We start from the raw sequence: 14,646 nt of genomic DNA, 5'->3' as shown, positions 1-14,646 counted from the left end.
TTTTATTTTAGATTTAATCTATTAATTTTTTATGGCCTTTAAAAGGTGAAAAATGTTAAAACTACAATTTTTTTTTTTTTTTTTTTGTAAATTGCTAATGTGGCAAGTGGTTATTGTTAAGTAAAAAGTGATGCGAGTGTGCGAACCAATAAAAATGTGCTACCTTAGTAGTTTGTAAAAATGTTGTAAAAAAGTTTGTGACTATAAGCCTATAACACTATTCTTAAAAGAATTAATGACTTTGTTAATGGGGACAAAATGTAATTTTATTAAATAAAATTGCTAAAATTAGTACCTATTAATATAATAATATTTTAAAAAAAAAATTGGGAGAGGCCATTGCCCCTAGTCCATATATACCTCCATTCATGTGTCAAATTAAATAAATAATTTAATTTTGGGTGTTTTAAATAGTGAGTATATAAAATTAAAAAAAAAATCTATGCTAAAATAATAAATAAATAAAATTTGCTCAGATCAGTGCAAATGCTCTAATTCTTGGAGAGCGAGGCCAGTTACTCGTTATCGGAACGAGTAAAACCTGAGAGGCTGAAACTATGTCAAGTGAAATGAATGCAATCTGATGGGCCCATCACCGTCCAATGTTTTCCGTGATCCAATAAATTTAGAAATCGTAGAAACCAAATTGACCCAAAAAACTATTGAAGTTTGAACCACTTGCTTTATTTCTCTGCATGGTCCAAGGCCTTCCCTAGATCTAAGAGAACATCGAGAGTATTGGTATGAAGGGGTATGGAGTAGAATTATTTAAACAATAGATTTTAGTTTGAATATTGAAACACATATTTCGATAACATTTCGGGTCCGTTTGATAGAGGAGTAATGTTGTTTGGGTGTTTTTGATATATGTGTGGATGAAAAAATTTATAAAAATGTATATAATGTTGTTTAAAATATGAAAATGTGTGTTAAAACTTACTTGTTAGACAGGTCCTTTATAACTTACATGTATTTTCATAACACTTAAACAACGATACTAAAAATTTCTAACCAAATAGGCCCCTAGACTTTAGGGCTTCGTTTGGTTAGGAGGATGGAAAAGTGAGAAAATAGAAAATGAAAAGTTGGAGAATAGAAAAGATTTAGTTTCCCTCATTTGTGTTTGGTTGGAAATGTGGAAAAGTGGAGAGATGAAATTTTTTTTTTGTTTGATTGAAAAGAGAAATGGGATGATAGAAATGGAAAACTTTTTTGTTTGTTTGTTTGTGTTTATTTTGTATAAATTTACTCATATGTCCTTATTAAAAATAATGCTCAATTAAAAAATTAAAAAAGGTAAACAACCAACAAAAAAAAAATTTAATCACCCAAAGTTTATTAAAAACAAAAATTCATGTCCAATAAAAAATAAGAAATAAATTTAAAAAAGAAAAAAGAAAAAACATCCCAAAAAAAGCACTGTATGGTACTGTGGTGTATCACGAATTCGCATAGCATCATATTTAAAAATAAAAATAAAAATAAAAATCAACATCCAGTTAAACCCAAAAGAAAAAATGGTAGGCAAGCCACATTTACATTCAGGTTGAGGTAGCCAAAAAATAAAAAAGAAAATGTGGGCAATTTTTCCAAATATTTTTGCCCACTTTTTACTCTCATTTTCTCTCCAATTTGGAGAGATTGTGTGTTTGGAGGGGGAGGAGAGAAAACTTGTAGACCCCACCAAAATCTCTCATCTTTTTCACCCTCAACTAAACAACCAAAAATATCATTTTCTCTCCACTTTTATCTCCTTCATTTTCCATCCTCCTAAAATCACTTCAACCGAACATAGCTTAGAGGCTGACCCCTGCATATAGTTGTATTGTGTTTAGAGTGAAAGTATAAAACCAAATAGATGCATAATAAGGAGGATGGTACAAGAGCCAAATGTGAATTTACAAGCCAAAGTACAATACACACCACCTTTCCTGAAATTATGACTAAAAAATGTGGGCAATGCTTCAAATGAAAGTATGCCACCTTATTTTACATAAATCTCCAAGGGTGGATAAAAGTTATAAAGATCTTAACCATTGGTTTCCATCTTAAAATGCCAATGACCCACAAGCATAAGGGGATAGCCAAAAACACTAACTAATAAGCAAGCAAAAAAACACTCTGTAACATCAAATAGCAAACCCACGTTCCTATTCAAAAGGGAACTGTCACACTCACACCCATTTTTACTTATGAATTTTCAATGCCATTTCTCTTTGATTTATCAGGCCCAAAAGGTATTTCTTCTTCTTTTAGCAGCACCATCTAAATGCCCCTCCTCATCATATCTCCCCAGTCTAAACTAGAATACTATTAAAATCACCCAAGACACACAACAACATCATCTTTAACGCTATGGCCTATACCAACACTCATATTTTTCTTTAACATTATGCTTTTGTGTTGATTATCATATCTTTCTTGATTGGCATTGTATTTGTAAACGTGATTGCTTGTAGCTTGATTATGCAATAATGGCGAGTCACAAGTCCAACCATAAAGGGAGGATTAGATCCAACCAATACTCAGCAAAGTGAAGCTTTAAATGTCTAATTAAACTAGAGCTCTCCACGTGGAAACTCATCCACAATCTCATTCCCTTGTCCTGTCAAGTTCTCGTAATGGGTTATCGCTAAATGTACGAGGTTGCCATTGGATGAGTACTTTGTCACTGAATAGGTTAAATTATAGCGAAAATAGCCAAATATCATGTTTTGGCAAAATTTATTGCAAACTAGCACTGTTTCAGAAATATTTAGTAACCTACCACTTTTTTAGTACTCGAGTTTCACAAAATTGAGTTCTAAATAGTACTTGAGTTTCTAGGTGAGTTGCCAGCGTGGCACTACTGACCTGGAATGTGTGTAATTAAAAAAGTAATATGAGACTCAATATTATGAAAATCGAGTACTTCTTTATAGTACTCGAACTTAACAATGTCAAGTAATTTGTTTGTTTGGTCTTTTTTTTTTTTTTTTTTTTTTTTTTTCATTCAAAATTTTTACTTATTTCATCTTCAACTGCTTGTGATCGTTGTGTCCACCAAACTAAGTACAGTGTATGGACTTGAAAATTTTCATGTGCAAGGAACTGGAGTTGTAGTTAGCTAAGCAAAAGTAACTGGAGTTGCTTGCTCACTCACTCACGCAGTTCTTCAAGATTACTCTTATCCTCACTTTCTCTGGGACTTCACTTCTTGCCCATTGGCCGAATGACCTCTCATTTTATTTCTTCATCTTTTCCTTTTTTTTCTTCCTTTCACACTCTTGACATCAAATCACAATAAATGCAACTCACTTGCCTTGACTTTGCTTTAGCCACTTTCTTTTTCCTTCAGCTCTCTCTTAATGAGGTGTTTTATCAAGTGTGGGCTGGACCCATGGTGCTATGATGCACCCAACATGGTGGACACAATGATCACAAGCAGTTAAAGATAAAATAAGTAAAAGTTTTATACGAAACAAAAAGTAGAAAAAAAAAGAAAAAAACAAGGTACTCGACTTTGTAAAGCTAGAGTACCATAAAGAAGTATTCGATTTTCGCAATATCGAGTACCACATTGTTTTTTTAATCCCTCAAATTCCAAATCAGTAGTACCACGCTGGCGACTTACCTAGAAACTCAAGTTCACTGAACTCGAGTACTATTTAGAACAAGGAAGGCAATACCGTACTGGAGGCTATACCAGTTTGGCCAGCGGTACGATATATTTTGGATGCCGGTAAATACCGGCGTGCCGTTTCAGATTTATTGCTATTTTTTAATATTTTATACAATATACAGAGTTATATTTCTAATAACTCAATATATCACATTGGCAACTTTTTATATTTTTTGATGGAGTTATTAACTTTTACCACAACTCATTATATGATAAGTTGTGAAGGGTGAAAAAAATTGTGAGTGTATGTGGGTTCACATTTTCATCACTCACAACTCCTCACATGATAGATTATGACAATTTTTTTTAAAAAATGTTGTAATATTAGCATTGTTCTAAATATAAATTTGTTGCAATATTGTGGCAATATGGCAATACATGTACATGATGTCACATCATGTTGGGCTCAAAGGCCAAAGCTGAAAAGAAGTGATGGAGAGCTTTCATGTGGAGAGCTCATCTTTTATTCAAAAATTAAAAGCCTTCAATATTTCCAATGCTAGGCATCTAGTGTCAATGTACTATAGTCACGTGGAGAGCTTAGGAAACTTCAAAAACAAATACAAAACAAAGAAAGAGAAAGTGAGAAACCATATCACATACATAACAAAGTTCAGCTAAAAAAAAAGAGAGGGAGACGGACAGAGAAGAAGAAGAAAAAAAGGAAAGAAGAAGAAGAAGCAGTTGCTTCATGGCGCCACCCCTACTTCGTTGTCGTCTTCTTCCTTTTCTCCTTCTTCTCTGTTTTCTTTCCTTACAAATGAGACTTTTCGTGTTTCGGCCCAGTATCCATTTACCGGCCGAAACAGCTAGATTTCGCCGGTACAACTGGTACGCGGCTGGTACGGCCAGTATTTTTTTCGGTACGAAACAAGGAGTTATCTGTACCGGTGCACTGGCCGACACGGTATATACCAGCCGGTATGGTATGAAATTGACTTTCCTGATTTAGAACTCAATTTTGTGAAATTTGAGTACTAAAAGAAATGGTAAATTGCTAAATATTTTCAAAACAATGCTAATTTGTCACAAATTTTGCCAAAACATGGGTATTTGGCTATTTTCACCTAAAATTATTAGTAAACTCAAAGAAAACAACTAAATGAGTAATATTCTGCTTTTGGACCAATTGAATTGTTATGGAGCAGACAAGATTACTATTGAACAATTTTTATTTTTTTTATTTTATTTTGCTACACTTTGCTCCTTCTTCCTCAATTCAAACAAGTCATAAATGATGTTTTAGCTAAATGATTAAAGGTTGTAACTTAACGGCTTACCACAAGTTGCTAGGTATCCTACACCAAACCTTGTCATCGCACATATAATGCATTATTAAGTATTATCATTAGCGCCAAAATACACCTAAGCCAATACTTTTAAACACCCCCTTTTGTCGATTCTTACAAAATACCATTTTTTTGTGATTATTTTTCTTACATAATATGATGAGTTACGCTTGTGTTCGATGCATTAGTGCACTAGACGCATTAGGATTCAGACACCACTGCACAAGCCGTCTCTTGTTGGGTATATATTATTTCAACCATCTCAATCTTTTAAATCTATCCAACATTTTAATATAATTATTTTAAATTATTTTCCTTACATTTACTAAACAGAAATCCTATTTTCATTAGGGAATAAAAATAATAGTATTTCTCAGAGCGCTCGACAACAAATGAATTCCAAACTTGAATAAAATAATTTATTAATTAGGATGTGTTTGGATATCGCTTATTTTGCTAAAACTGAAAAATTATTGTTGAAGGTATTGTAGATAAATATAAAAATTAGTTAAAATAGTACAGTAGGGTCCATGAATAGTGTCGAAAAGTGCAATAGGGCCTACAAATAGTAGAAAAAATAAACTTAATAGTAAAATAATTTTAATTTTTCATTTCATCCGAAACGCACACGACATCTTTTTTAAATGAGCTTCCAAGTAATTATCACATAGGGTAGACGAGTGGACGTAATAAAAGAAAATAGATTATTCTAAAACTGAAAAAATACAAAAAAAAAAATCCTTTAAAAATCTTCTCTTGTCACCCAAAAAATAAAAAGAAAAAAGGAAAAATCTGTCCACTCAGAAAATTCAAAATTCTAAACAGAAAAAAGGTACAAAATGTAAACTAGTAGTAGTGGTAAATGAAAATAGCAAGTGACACTCACACTGCCAATCTCAGACCAAGCGAAAAAAAAAAAAAATGATGCAGAGAGCTTCTTCAGCTCTCTGTTCTTCAAACCCACTTCCCTCTTTACCGACCTCTATTCCGACCCGTCATCTCATCGGAGCTCCGTTCCATAATCGAACCACCCGTCCCTACCATGTTCAATTGCCCTTCAAACACCAGCAAAATTTCCGACTTGCCATCCCTGCACCACGCACCACTAGTAATTTGCCTCTTCTCTTTGGGTTATTATGGTCTTTTGTATAGTGGGTTTGCTTTATTGTTCTAGTTATTTGTGTGTTTAAGTTGGAACAATATTCTGTTGTGTTTGTGAATTGGCTGTGTTTTAAAGTTTTGTTGAACATTCACTGCTGTATTTAGAATACTCTTTTTTTGATAATTACTATGTAGAATACTTCAAAATGTCACATAAATTAAGAATCTTGTTTGGTCTGTTATCTATGTGGTGGAAGCTTATTAAATGATTGTGTCAAAGTTTTTCATGTTTGGAATGGGAAAGTGGGTTCTAGTTGAGTAAAATCTGAGATTTTGGGTTCAATTTCCTGCCTACAAAAAAAAAAAAAAAATTGATGTCTTGGTTTGATGATAAAGTGCAGTTGTCAGGAGCATTGCCATAGGTTGAAATTATCTCTAAAAAAAAAAAGTTTGGAATGGGAAAATCCTCTTATTGGTACAAATTGGTATGATGGGCTTGAATTATAGTTTGTTTATATTCAGCTTTAACTACCCAAAAAACGCAAATAAATTCAAATCAGCAAGATTGTTCAGAACTCTTTGCGATTGGACACGTTACTTAAATGAATTTTCCTGATTGATTTGGATTCTTTGGTCTATTTTGTGCTGGTTTTGTGGCATTGTTTGTTTAGACTTAAAGGTCTTTCTTGTAACACATTTATTGTTCATGAAACTGTTCTTTTGAGGGGATTGATTATTTTAGCTTTTGTCTATTATTTCATTTATTTGTGGCTTTTTCCACTGCGTGCTTTGTAGACTACAAAGAACATGTATTATGACCCATGTGGTTTTTTTTGTGTCTTGAGTTTGTGAATTCTGATTTATTTCACTTGACCATCTCAACTCTTTTGAGACATTGTTTAAATTAGTAAATCTAATATAGAACTTATCCATTTTAGATATGTATGCAATGCTTATAGAAATATTATTGCCATTGATGGTTTTCGAGTACCTTTTTTTTGTTTTTGTTTTTTTGGTTTCCTAATGCAATTTTGGTGCTATAATGTTATTGTCTACAATTCCGCTTCAGCTACTAAAAGTTTGTTCAGATCAAAATTCAAATCCCATGATGAGTTTGAAATAGTCAATGATATAACGGGTTTATTTTATTGTTTGTTTCCCACTTCAGCTACTCAAGAGACATTGGAAACCTCCAAGACTGAATCTGGATTTGTTGAAATTGGATATATATCTAATGTTCATGGACTTGAAGGAGAGATTCGTGTCAAAACCAGCACTGGTTTTCCTGAATTGCGATTCTCTAAGGTAAAACAAATATTATTTTTCAGAATACTTCTGGAACCTTTGATATGGTCACTTGTCATTGAATATTCTGTATAAATATATTATAAATAATAATTACTATTATCTTAGCCTGGGATAAGATGGTTGAAGCAAAGAGTTTCAAGTGATGAAACAGTTCGGGAAGTTGAGCTGGTAGAGGGAAGAGGACACACTGGTCAGAAGAGTTGGATACTTAAATTAAGAGGAATTGACACGGTGGACCAGGTGAGCTTTTTTCTAGGAATTTTTTTTTCTTGCGTTGCTTGTGTGCTAATATATACTCACATTCACTTCTCTTAGTTTGTGTGCTTCTATTATTGAATATGTATAGCAGGGTATTTGGATGACCTTGTTTAGAGGACTCTTGATGAAATTTTGCAATCTGTTTGAAATGAGGAATAGATACAATTTTGAGCCTTCTTCTGAGAAATATTAGTAAAAACCAATTTGGATCCGTTAGATTGTTGAATTTTACTCTTACTCTTCCCTCAGTACATTTATTCAAAACTGTTGGAAGTTATTTGCTTTGATTAAAAAAAATTATGGGTTAATAACTTAATAATCATTGAACTTCTAAGTTATGAAAGAAAAAAAGAAAAAAGAAACAACTGCGTCAAGTGGAAACTTGATTATTAGTATATTTACAGAAAGACTGAATCTTTTTCAAATCAAGAATCTATATGTTGTGTTCAGTTTCATGGAAAGGTTTTGTAGAAGCTTAGAGCAACTTTCAACTTGGATGGTGTAAGTATGCATTGTGTTATTCAAGCTTCTATAGAAGGAGGAAGTCCCTTTAAGATTCTGAACTTACCTGGCTTCATTCTAATAAGCTTCTTTCTAATCAAACTCAACTTGACTCAATAAAGCCTATCCCAAGTGCTTCGGGTCAGCCATGATATTCTTTCCAAGATTCTTGCTCTTTTTGTTATGAAAACTTAAAATTTTGGTACTTTTTTAATTAAAGAAAGTTTTGGTAATTTTTATTAAAAAAATGGTACTTTTAGACACTCACAGTATTCATGTAGTGGTGACTTGTTTTATCATATTAACATGCATGCCTTTTCTTTATTGTTAATATTAACATGCATGCCTGTTCTTCTGAGTTTTGAAATATGTTCAGGCTAAGCAGCTTGTTGGTTCTACTTTACTCGTGAGAGAAGAAGACAGGCCAGAATTGGATGAAGGCGAATTTTATACTCCTGATCTTGTTGGCATGAGAGTTGTTCTTAAGGTTTGTGCTTATTATGATGTTTGGAAGATACATTTTCGTGTGCTTTTAATAAGGTGGGTTTTTTTTTTTTTTTTTTTTTTTTTTTTTTGTGTGCGTGTGTGTGGGGTGATAAATTACTGATTGTCTCAAAAGCTTAATCTATTAGGGAATTGTGAATTTAATCACTTAATCATTATTCTAATGTTCCCCCTCACATGTGGATCCAAACTCCCTATTAAAAAATTGGGTCCAACAGGTGAGATTTTTAACTTTTTAAATGGGGAGTAGAGTGGAGACGAGGCTTGAACTAAAGATCACTTGTTCTAATACCAAAATAAATTACTGAGGTCCCAAAAGATTAAGCTGTTAGGAAATGGTGATTTAATCACTTAACCATTATTAGTCCAAAATGTTTGTTCTGAGAAGTAGTAGGACAAAGGTTTCTTCCACATATAACTTGGAATTTGGGATTGTTTTTGGTTTGTGATACAATCAACAAGGTGTGATCTTCTATAGTGTTTAAAAGATGATTTTTTACATGTTATATATGTGTGTGGGTGTGCACATATTCATTATGATGTTTAGTCTGATACTACTGTGTATCCTTTCATTTAAAAAAAACATTCTCTTCTATATTTTTTTGGCTAATCTCTTCCCCCCCCCCCCCCCCAACCTCCTTTTTTTTAATCTGTCACCTTTGGAAAGCCATGGTTTTTTCAAGTCATCAATTGTGCTCCTTTCAGGAAACTGGTGAATCTGTGGGAACTGTTGTTAACGTTTACAACAGTGGGGCAAGTGATCTCCTACATGTTAAGCTTGATTCATCTGTCAAATTGCTGCCTAAAACCGGAGAGCTAAAGACAACAGAAACACGCGTTTCTGATCACCTAATCTGGGTACCATTTGTTGAAGCAATAGTTCCATATGTTGACATAAATAGAAGAGAAATGCAGATTACACCTCCCAAGGGACTTCTCGAGTTAAATTTACGTTTGGATGAGAGGTCCAAGAAAGAAAGGCGGCAGCTTGTGAGGCATACTCTTTTGTATTCTACTATTGATTCATTAAAGTTATTGGTTGATATCAACTTCATCTGAAGATTAGATACATGCAATCATTATTTCCATGTTACATGATATTTACTAGGCTTCTTTTGTGGTTATCATTTTATTTTAGGGGTTTTGGGGGAAAAAAAAAGAGTTTTGGGGGGGGGGGGGGGGGTGGGGAGTGGGTTGAAATGATACTCTATATTTTAAATTGCTGCGTATATACTTTTGCGTTTGCCACTATCAATAACCTACAAATCAACAATCATATTATTTTGCATTAAATGGCGCTATGGTGCTTGATCCAATGTAGATTATTTGTTCCTTTTTTCTCATATACTTGCACACTTTGGTTTGTGTACAATTAAGGTCATTCATCTTTTGATATATTTTAGGAATGGAAGGAAAGGAAAAAGTTCCAAAGGCACCTCATAACAGCAAAAAAGAAATTATGTGAAATGGAGCAACAACATGTATTTCATGGGTTTAGATTTGGGGAGAAAGCCCAAAGGAGCTTGCTTGCTGATCAGATTGTTGGTGTCAATTCCAATTTGCTGCAACTGGCATTACAAAATATTGAGATACCCTCTAAGAGGTGAAGTTGATATGAACTAAACACATTTTGTTAGTAGATCATTAGATTTATGTAGGAGTTGATGTTAATGTTGATCTTTCATATTTGATTTGGAGTTCATGGGAACTAAGCTGTTCTATAATTATTTCATCATATTAGTCATTTCTAACACGACAATCCTGTGATTTGCCTGGTTGAAATAATCTATTACCTGTGTGACGCCTTTGATTGAGTAGAGTTATTTAAACTCTTCTTTGTTTGCATGCCTGGTTGATTGGTTAATTCAGTCTTTTTTTCTTTGATAAGTAATAATGCTTCATTCAGATAAATATGAAAAATACAAAAAACCCTTAGTACACAGGCAGTATACTAAGGGCAAAACAAAAATCAATCAAAAGTACATATCTCTAAAATGGTACATTTCAATTACGAACCTCATTTTGCCAATTCATGTTATCCGCCACCATGGCCTCTTTATTTTGAGCTATACTGAACAGCACCGGGAAGAATCCTTCAAAATAGTATCCCCACACTAAGGATCAAGCCAAAATCATACTTGACCGTGATTACCCACCCCATATTTTACACATTGTGAGAATCTTCCCCGTCCTCTCTGAATTGCTTCAATATTTGGAAATAATTGATATAGTTGCTAGTTCATTACAATTTGTAGGACCAAGGGTGTTTTCATTTGTCTACTCTGTCATAAGTGTTGAACCTATTACTTTCATCTTACATCTTGAATCAGATGGAATGTAACTGAGTTGTTCAGAGCCACAGAAGCCAAGCTAACAAGTACTCTGAAAATATCAGAGGAATGCCTCACTTCTTGTGCAAGTAAAGAAAAGCCGGGTACGAATTCAACTTTTCGAGAAAAGGGACTCCATCTCCTGTCTAAAGGAAAATCAGCCATTGTTTTAGTTGTGAATGAAAGTGAAAGGCAAGGATGGGGCTATGACCCTGATCTGGTTGACTTTGAAAGCTTTGAGACTTCACCATCTTCCCTCATTCAGACATTGCTTAGTGATGATCAGAGATTTGTAAAGGTTTTTACTCATTTTTAGTTTTTTATTATTTAAATTTTGATCTTTTCTAATCAGATTTTATAAGGATGGAAGAATCTTTTAATCATAAGTTCTTTCTTATAGTGGTGTTTGTTACCAATTTATGATCACTTCAGGTCCTGTCTGTTGAGTTATTTACTGTATGTGAAGGGGTCTTATATTATATAATAGGAAGGCTATTAGTACTTCATATGAAAAATCTGGAGAGCAATTGTTGGAGACCCAACTGACAGAGCTCTCAAACCAACACTATCTTTAAATGGGTTAATGTGAAAATAAAACCAATTTTTAGCACTAAAATTAGAATTTGATCAATTTGTTCTTAGTTCTCTACTAATGTAACTATTTTGTTTTGAATTTTAAAAAATAAAATAAAATTTGTGGTATTGTTTAAAGAATTTTATTCAACATAATCTAATGAACTGTGTCCTTTACAGATAGAAGACCGTGCATCTATGCCCTTGATTTTGGTTTGCTCAGCTCATGGAATCCAAACTCTAAAAAAGCTGTTCTTAGAGAACGATTACTTTGCGTTTGACTCACAAAAGGTCAGCATTTACAGCCACATGAAGAATACCTCTTTTATTTTGAGATTTGCTGCTCTAGGAATGAACTAAATTGTATATTGAGAGTATCATTTTCATTTTGGTTTAGGAAATTTGAATGTTTTAAAATCATGGAACTATGTCAGTTGTTTCTATTGTTACTTAAGTTAATGAGGATATGGTTATATGTTAACATGGAGAGCCAATGTTAAGCAGCTTAAGTTTGATAAATATCCAAGATTATGACATTATAAGGCATCTCTATATTTTAGATTCTCAAAACTACAGTATTTCAATAATACTCTTGACAGCTTTTGACGACCTTTTGTGGCATGGCCTTGAACCACCATGGTGTGTGTGGTTCAATCTAATGTTGTGCTAGAGTCGAGGATCCCGTGACCTCCTTAAATATTACGAATGTTTGATATTTATGGAGGGGAAAAAAAAAAAAGAGATAGCTGTCCTACTTGTATATAGAATGTATCTTTGTTGTCTAAGACATCCATATTGACAGCAATAAATCACATTTCTTCTAATATTAATGATCTGTTTTCAATATGCTGCATACTTGTCCTTTATATGTTCTATTTCTCTCATAGGTCTGGTTTCTGGAAGAAGAGATGCTTCCGGTTGTTAGCAGTTCACTGGAAGAGCAGAAAAAGCATAAAATTTTGATGAAATCTCCATGGGAAATACTCCAATCACCTGTTGGTTCTGGTGGAGTTATCAGCTTGCTTTCATCACACAACATTCCTGATAATCTTAGCGAAATTGGTGTGGAGTACGTTGAGGTTAGACATTCATTGCATTGTTCAGATTGTGTGTTGCAACTATGCTACCCTAGCCTGTTGTTAAGTTCTTTAAGACTGCTTCATTAGGCGGGGGAACACTACCCCTGTAGTGTAGCACATCGTCATATTGGGATCCATAACTTTTCCCAAGTCAGATATAAAATGGGATATAATTTCTAGAATTTGCTTTTTGTGGAGTAATCTCTCTCTCTCTCTCTAAATATTATTTTCTGCCCTTTTCTCTGTTGCTGAAAGCACAGAAGAAATACTTATGAATTGTGAAAATGTCATGTATGCATCTAACTTCCTTCAGGCTACTGTAATGTCTAGGGGTTTATAAAATTTATATTGCTAAAGTTACATGCTTTTCATGGATTCTCTCTTCTTTAGCGTCTAACATTCAACCACCAACACGTGTAACCATATAATTTATATAAACATTTTCCTATGAATGGTATAACAAAGGATGTGCACATGCATTGTTTTAAGTTCTGTTTATATGTGCATGGAGAGAAAAAATCCGTATCTTGAAAATGATATGCACCATTTATATGGTCAGCCCTTTTATTATGACTCAGTGCAAATCAAAAACCCTATGTAGCTGCTTATCAAAATAAAAAACCCAAACTACTGTGTTTATTATTGTTTGTCAAATTGCGAAATATTAGAACAGTTGAGAAAATAACCTTGAACTTTTGATGAAGTAATAGGTTTCCCTTGTCAAAGTCTGTACCCTTGGTCATGTTGGTTGGTGACTCGGGTGATATAAATATGAAACCTTGTGCTGAAGGGAATATCAATTTATTAATTTGGATGTTCTACTCTTACATGTTGCCTTGAGACAATCGGAATTTGTGGTATGGCTACATATCATATCATGTAATATTTCTCGTGTGGTGTGCTTTCCCATCTGCCTCTTAAACTTTCCTAGTATCATACTTCAATTGATTTATTGATGCTTTATGTTGTTGCAGATATGCAGTATCAGTCAAAGAGGCATCGGTGCCAACCCACTTCTTCTTGGATTTGTTAATTCACGTGAAGCAGATATTGGTATCCAAATATCAAAAGATGTAGAAAATTTTGAGGGAAATTTTGACATGATATTCTCAATGAACTTTATAAAGAAGTTGATGAAATGGATCAATAAGCTCCAGTTCTTTGTACTCCCAAAGCCAAATTCACATGTTGAGTTGATTGACAAAGAGTGGGTTGATGTTACACCCTCATCCCCCAACTCATTTGAGCTTTGTTGTACAATTTACAGTTCCTTGAATGCCTGTTCTTCTGAAAAGGTTTGTATAATGGAGATCACAGAGTAATATATTGATAAATTAAATTTACAAACTTCTGTCTCGCGTTACAACAAATCATATCATTAGCTTTTTTTCTTCTTGTTGTGAAGTATAGGAAGCCTTATATTTTCATTATTTATGAAGAGATAACATACAGAATTAAAATGAGTTAAATCAATCTCTGGCGCTGTGGAATAAATGGGTTATATGCAGAATAAACTGTTGGTTCTTATGTTTTTCCTTTTTCTCTTTTAGTTTTCTAAAAAGTTAATCAAATGTTTGTTCATCCATCTTGTTTTGTTGGGTTTGTAAATCTCTTTGGGAAGAATATACTACTAAATACCACTGTGGATTTCACAACAATTAATTCCTATAAGATATTGTTTTATGTGTAAACCATTAGTTGTGATCCTTTAGAGGATTTGAGTGTAACACAAGTCCTCCTTTGATAATGATTTACGTAAAAGTAATGTAAACATGTGTCATCACGTATAACTCATGGTCTATTTTTACAAATGTTTGATAGTTTACACATAATGCAATATTATATGAGGCTATAACTTATAAGAGTTGCATTTAAAATTTCAGGCGAGTTTCGTGTTTTACATAGAAACCTTGAGGTTCTGACTTCTATTTTTCTTCCCCCTTATTTTTTGTTGTTGCTTTTGAAATTTTATAATTGGAAAAAGACAAAAATGTCAAAGTGCCAAAATATTAAAAACTTATTTTTGGAGGGAATGTGCATCT

General features: G+C 33.3%; 2 protein-coding genes across 2 annotated transcripts in view; both read left to right on the top strand.

Annotated features, from left to right (window-relative positions):
- The window catches only part of LOC126726397 (uncharacterized), a 99,688-nt gene that overhangs the window by 23,898 nt on the left and 61,144 nt on the right, over positions 1 to 14,646 (top strand). The window lies entirely within an intron of this gene.
- Positions 5,808 to 13,955, top strand: LOC126726395 (uncharacterized). The gene is made up of 10 exons (XM_050431649.1): positions 5,808 to 6,058; positions 7,220 to 7,356; positions 7,465 to 7,599; positions 8,495 to 8,605; positions 9,328 to 9,612; positions 10,026 to 10,225; positions 10,953 to 11,250; positions 11,706 to 11,816; positions 12,413 to 12,604; positions 13,579 to 13,955. The coding sequence occupies exons 1-10, from the start codon at positions 5,872 to 5,874 to the stop codon at positions 13,924 to 13,926; spliced, it is 2,004 nt and encodes a 667-aa protein (XP_050287606.1). The 5' UTR covers positions 5,808 to 5,871; the 3' UTR covers positions 13,927 to 13,955.

Source organism: Quercus robur, chromosome 5 (genome assembly GCF_932294415.1).
Source record: "Quercus robur chromosome 5, dhQueRobu3.1, whole genome shotgun sequence".
Taxonomy (NCBI): Eukaryota; Viridiplantae; Streptophyta; class Magnoliopsida; order Fagales; family Fagaceae; genus Quercus; species Quercus robur.
This window is presented reverse-complemented; position numbering and strand designations above follow the sequence as displayed.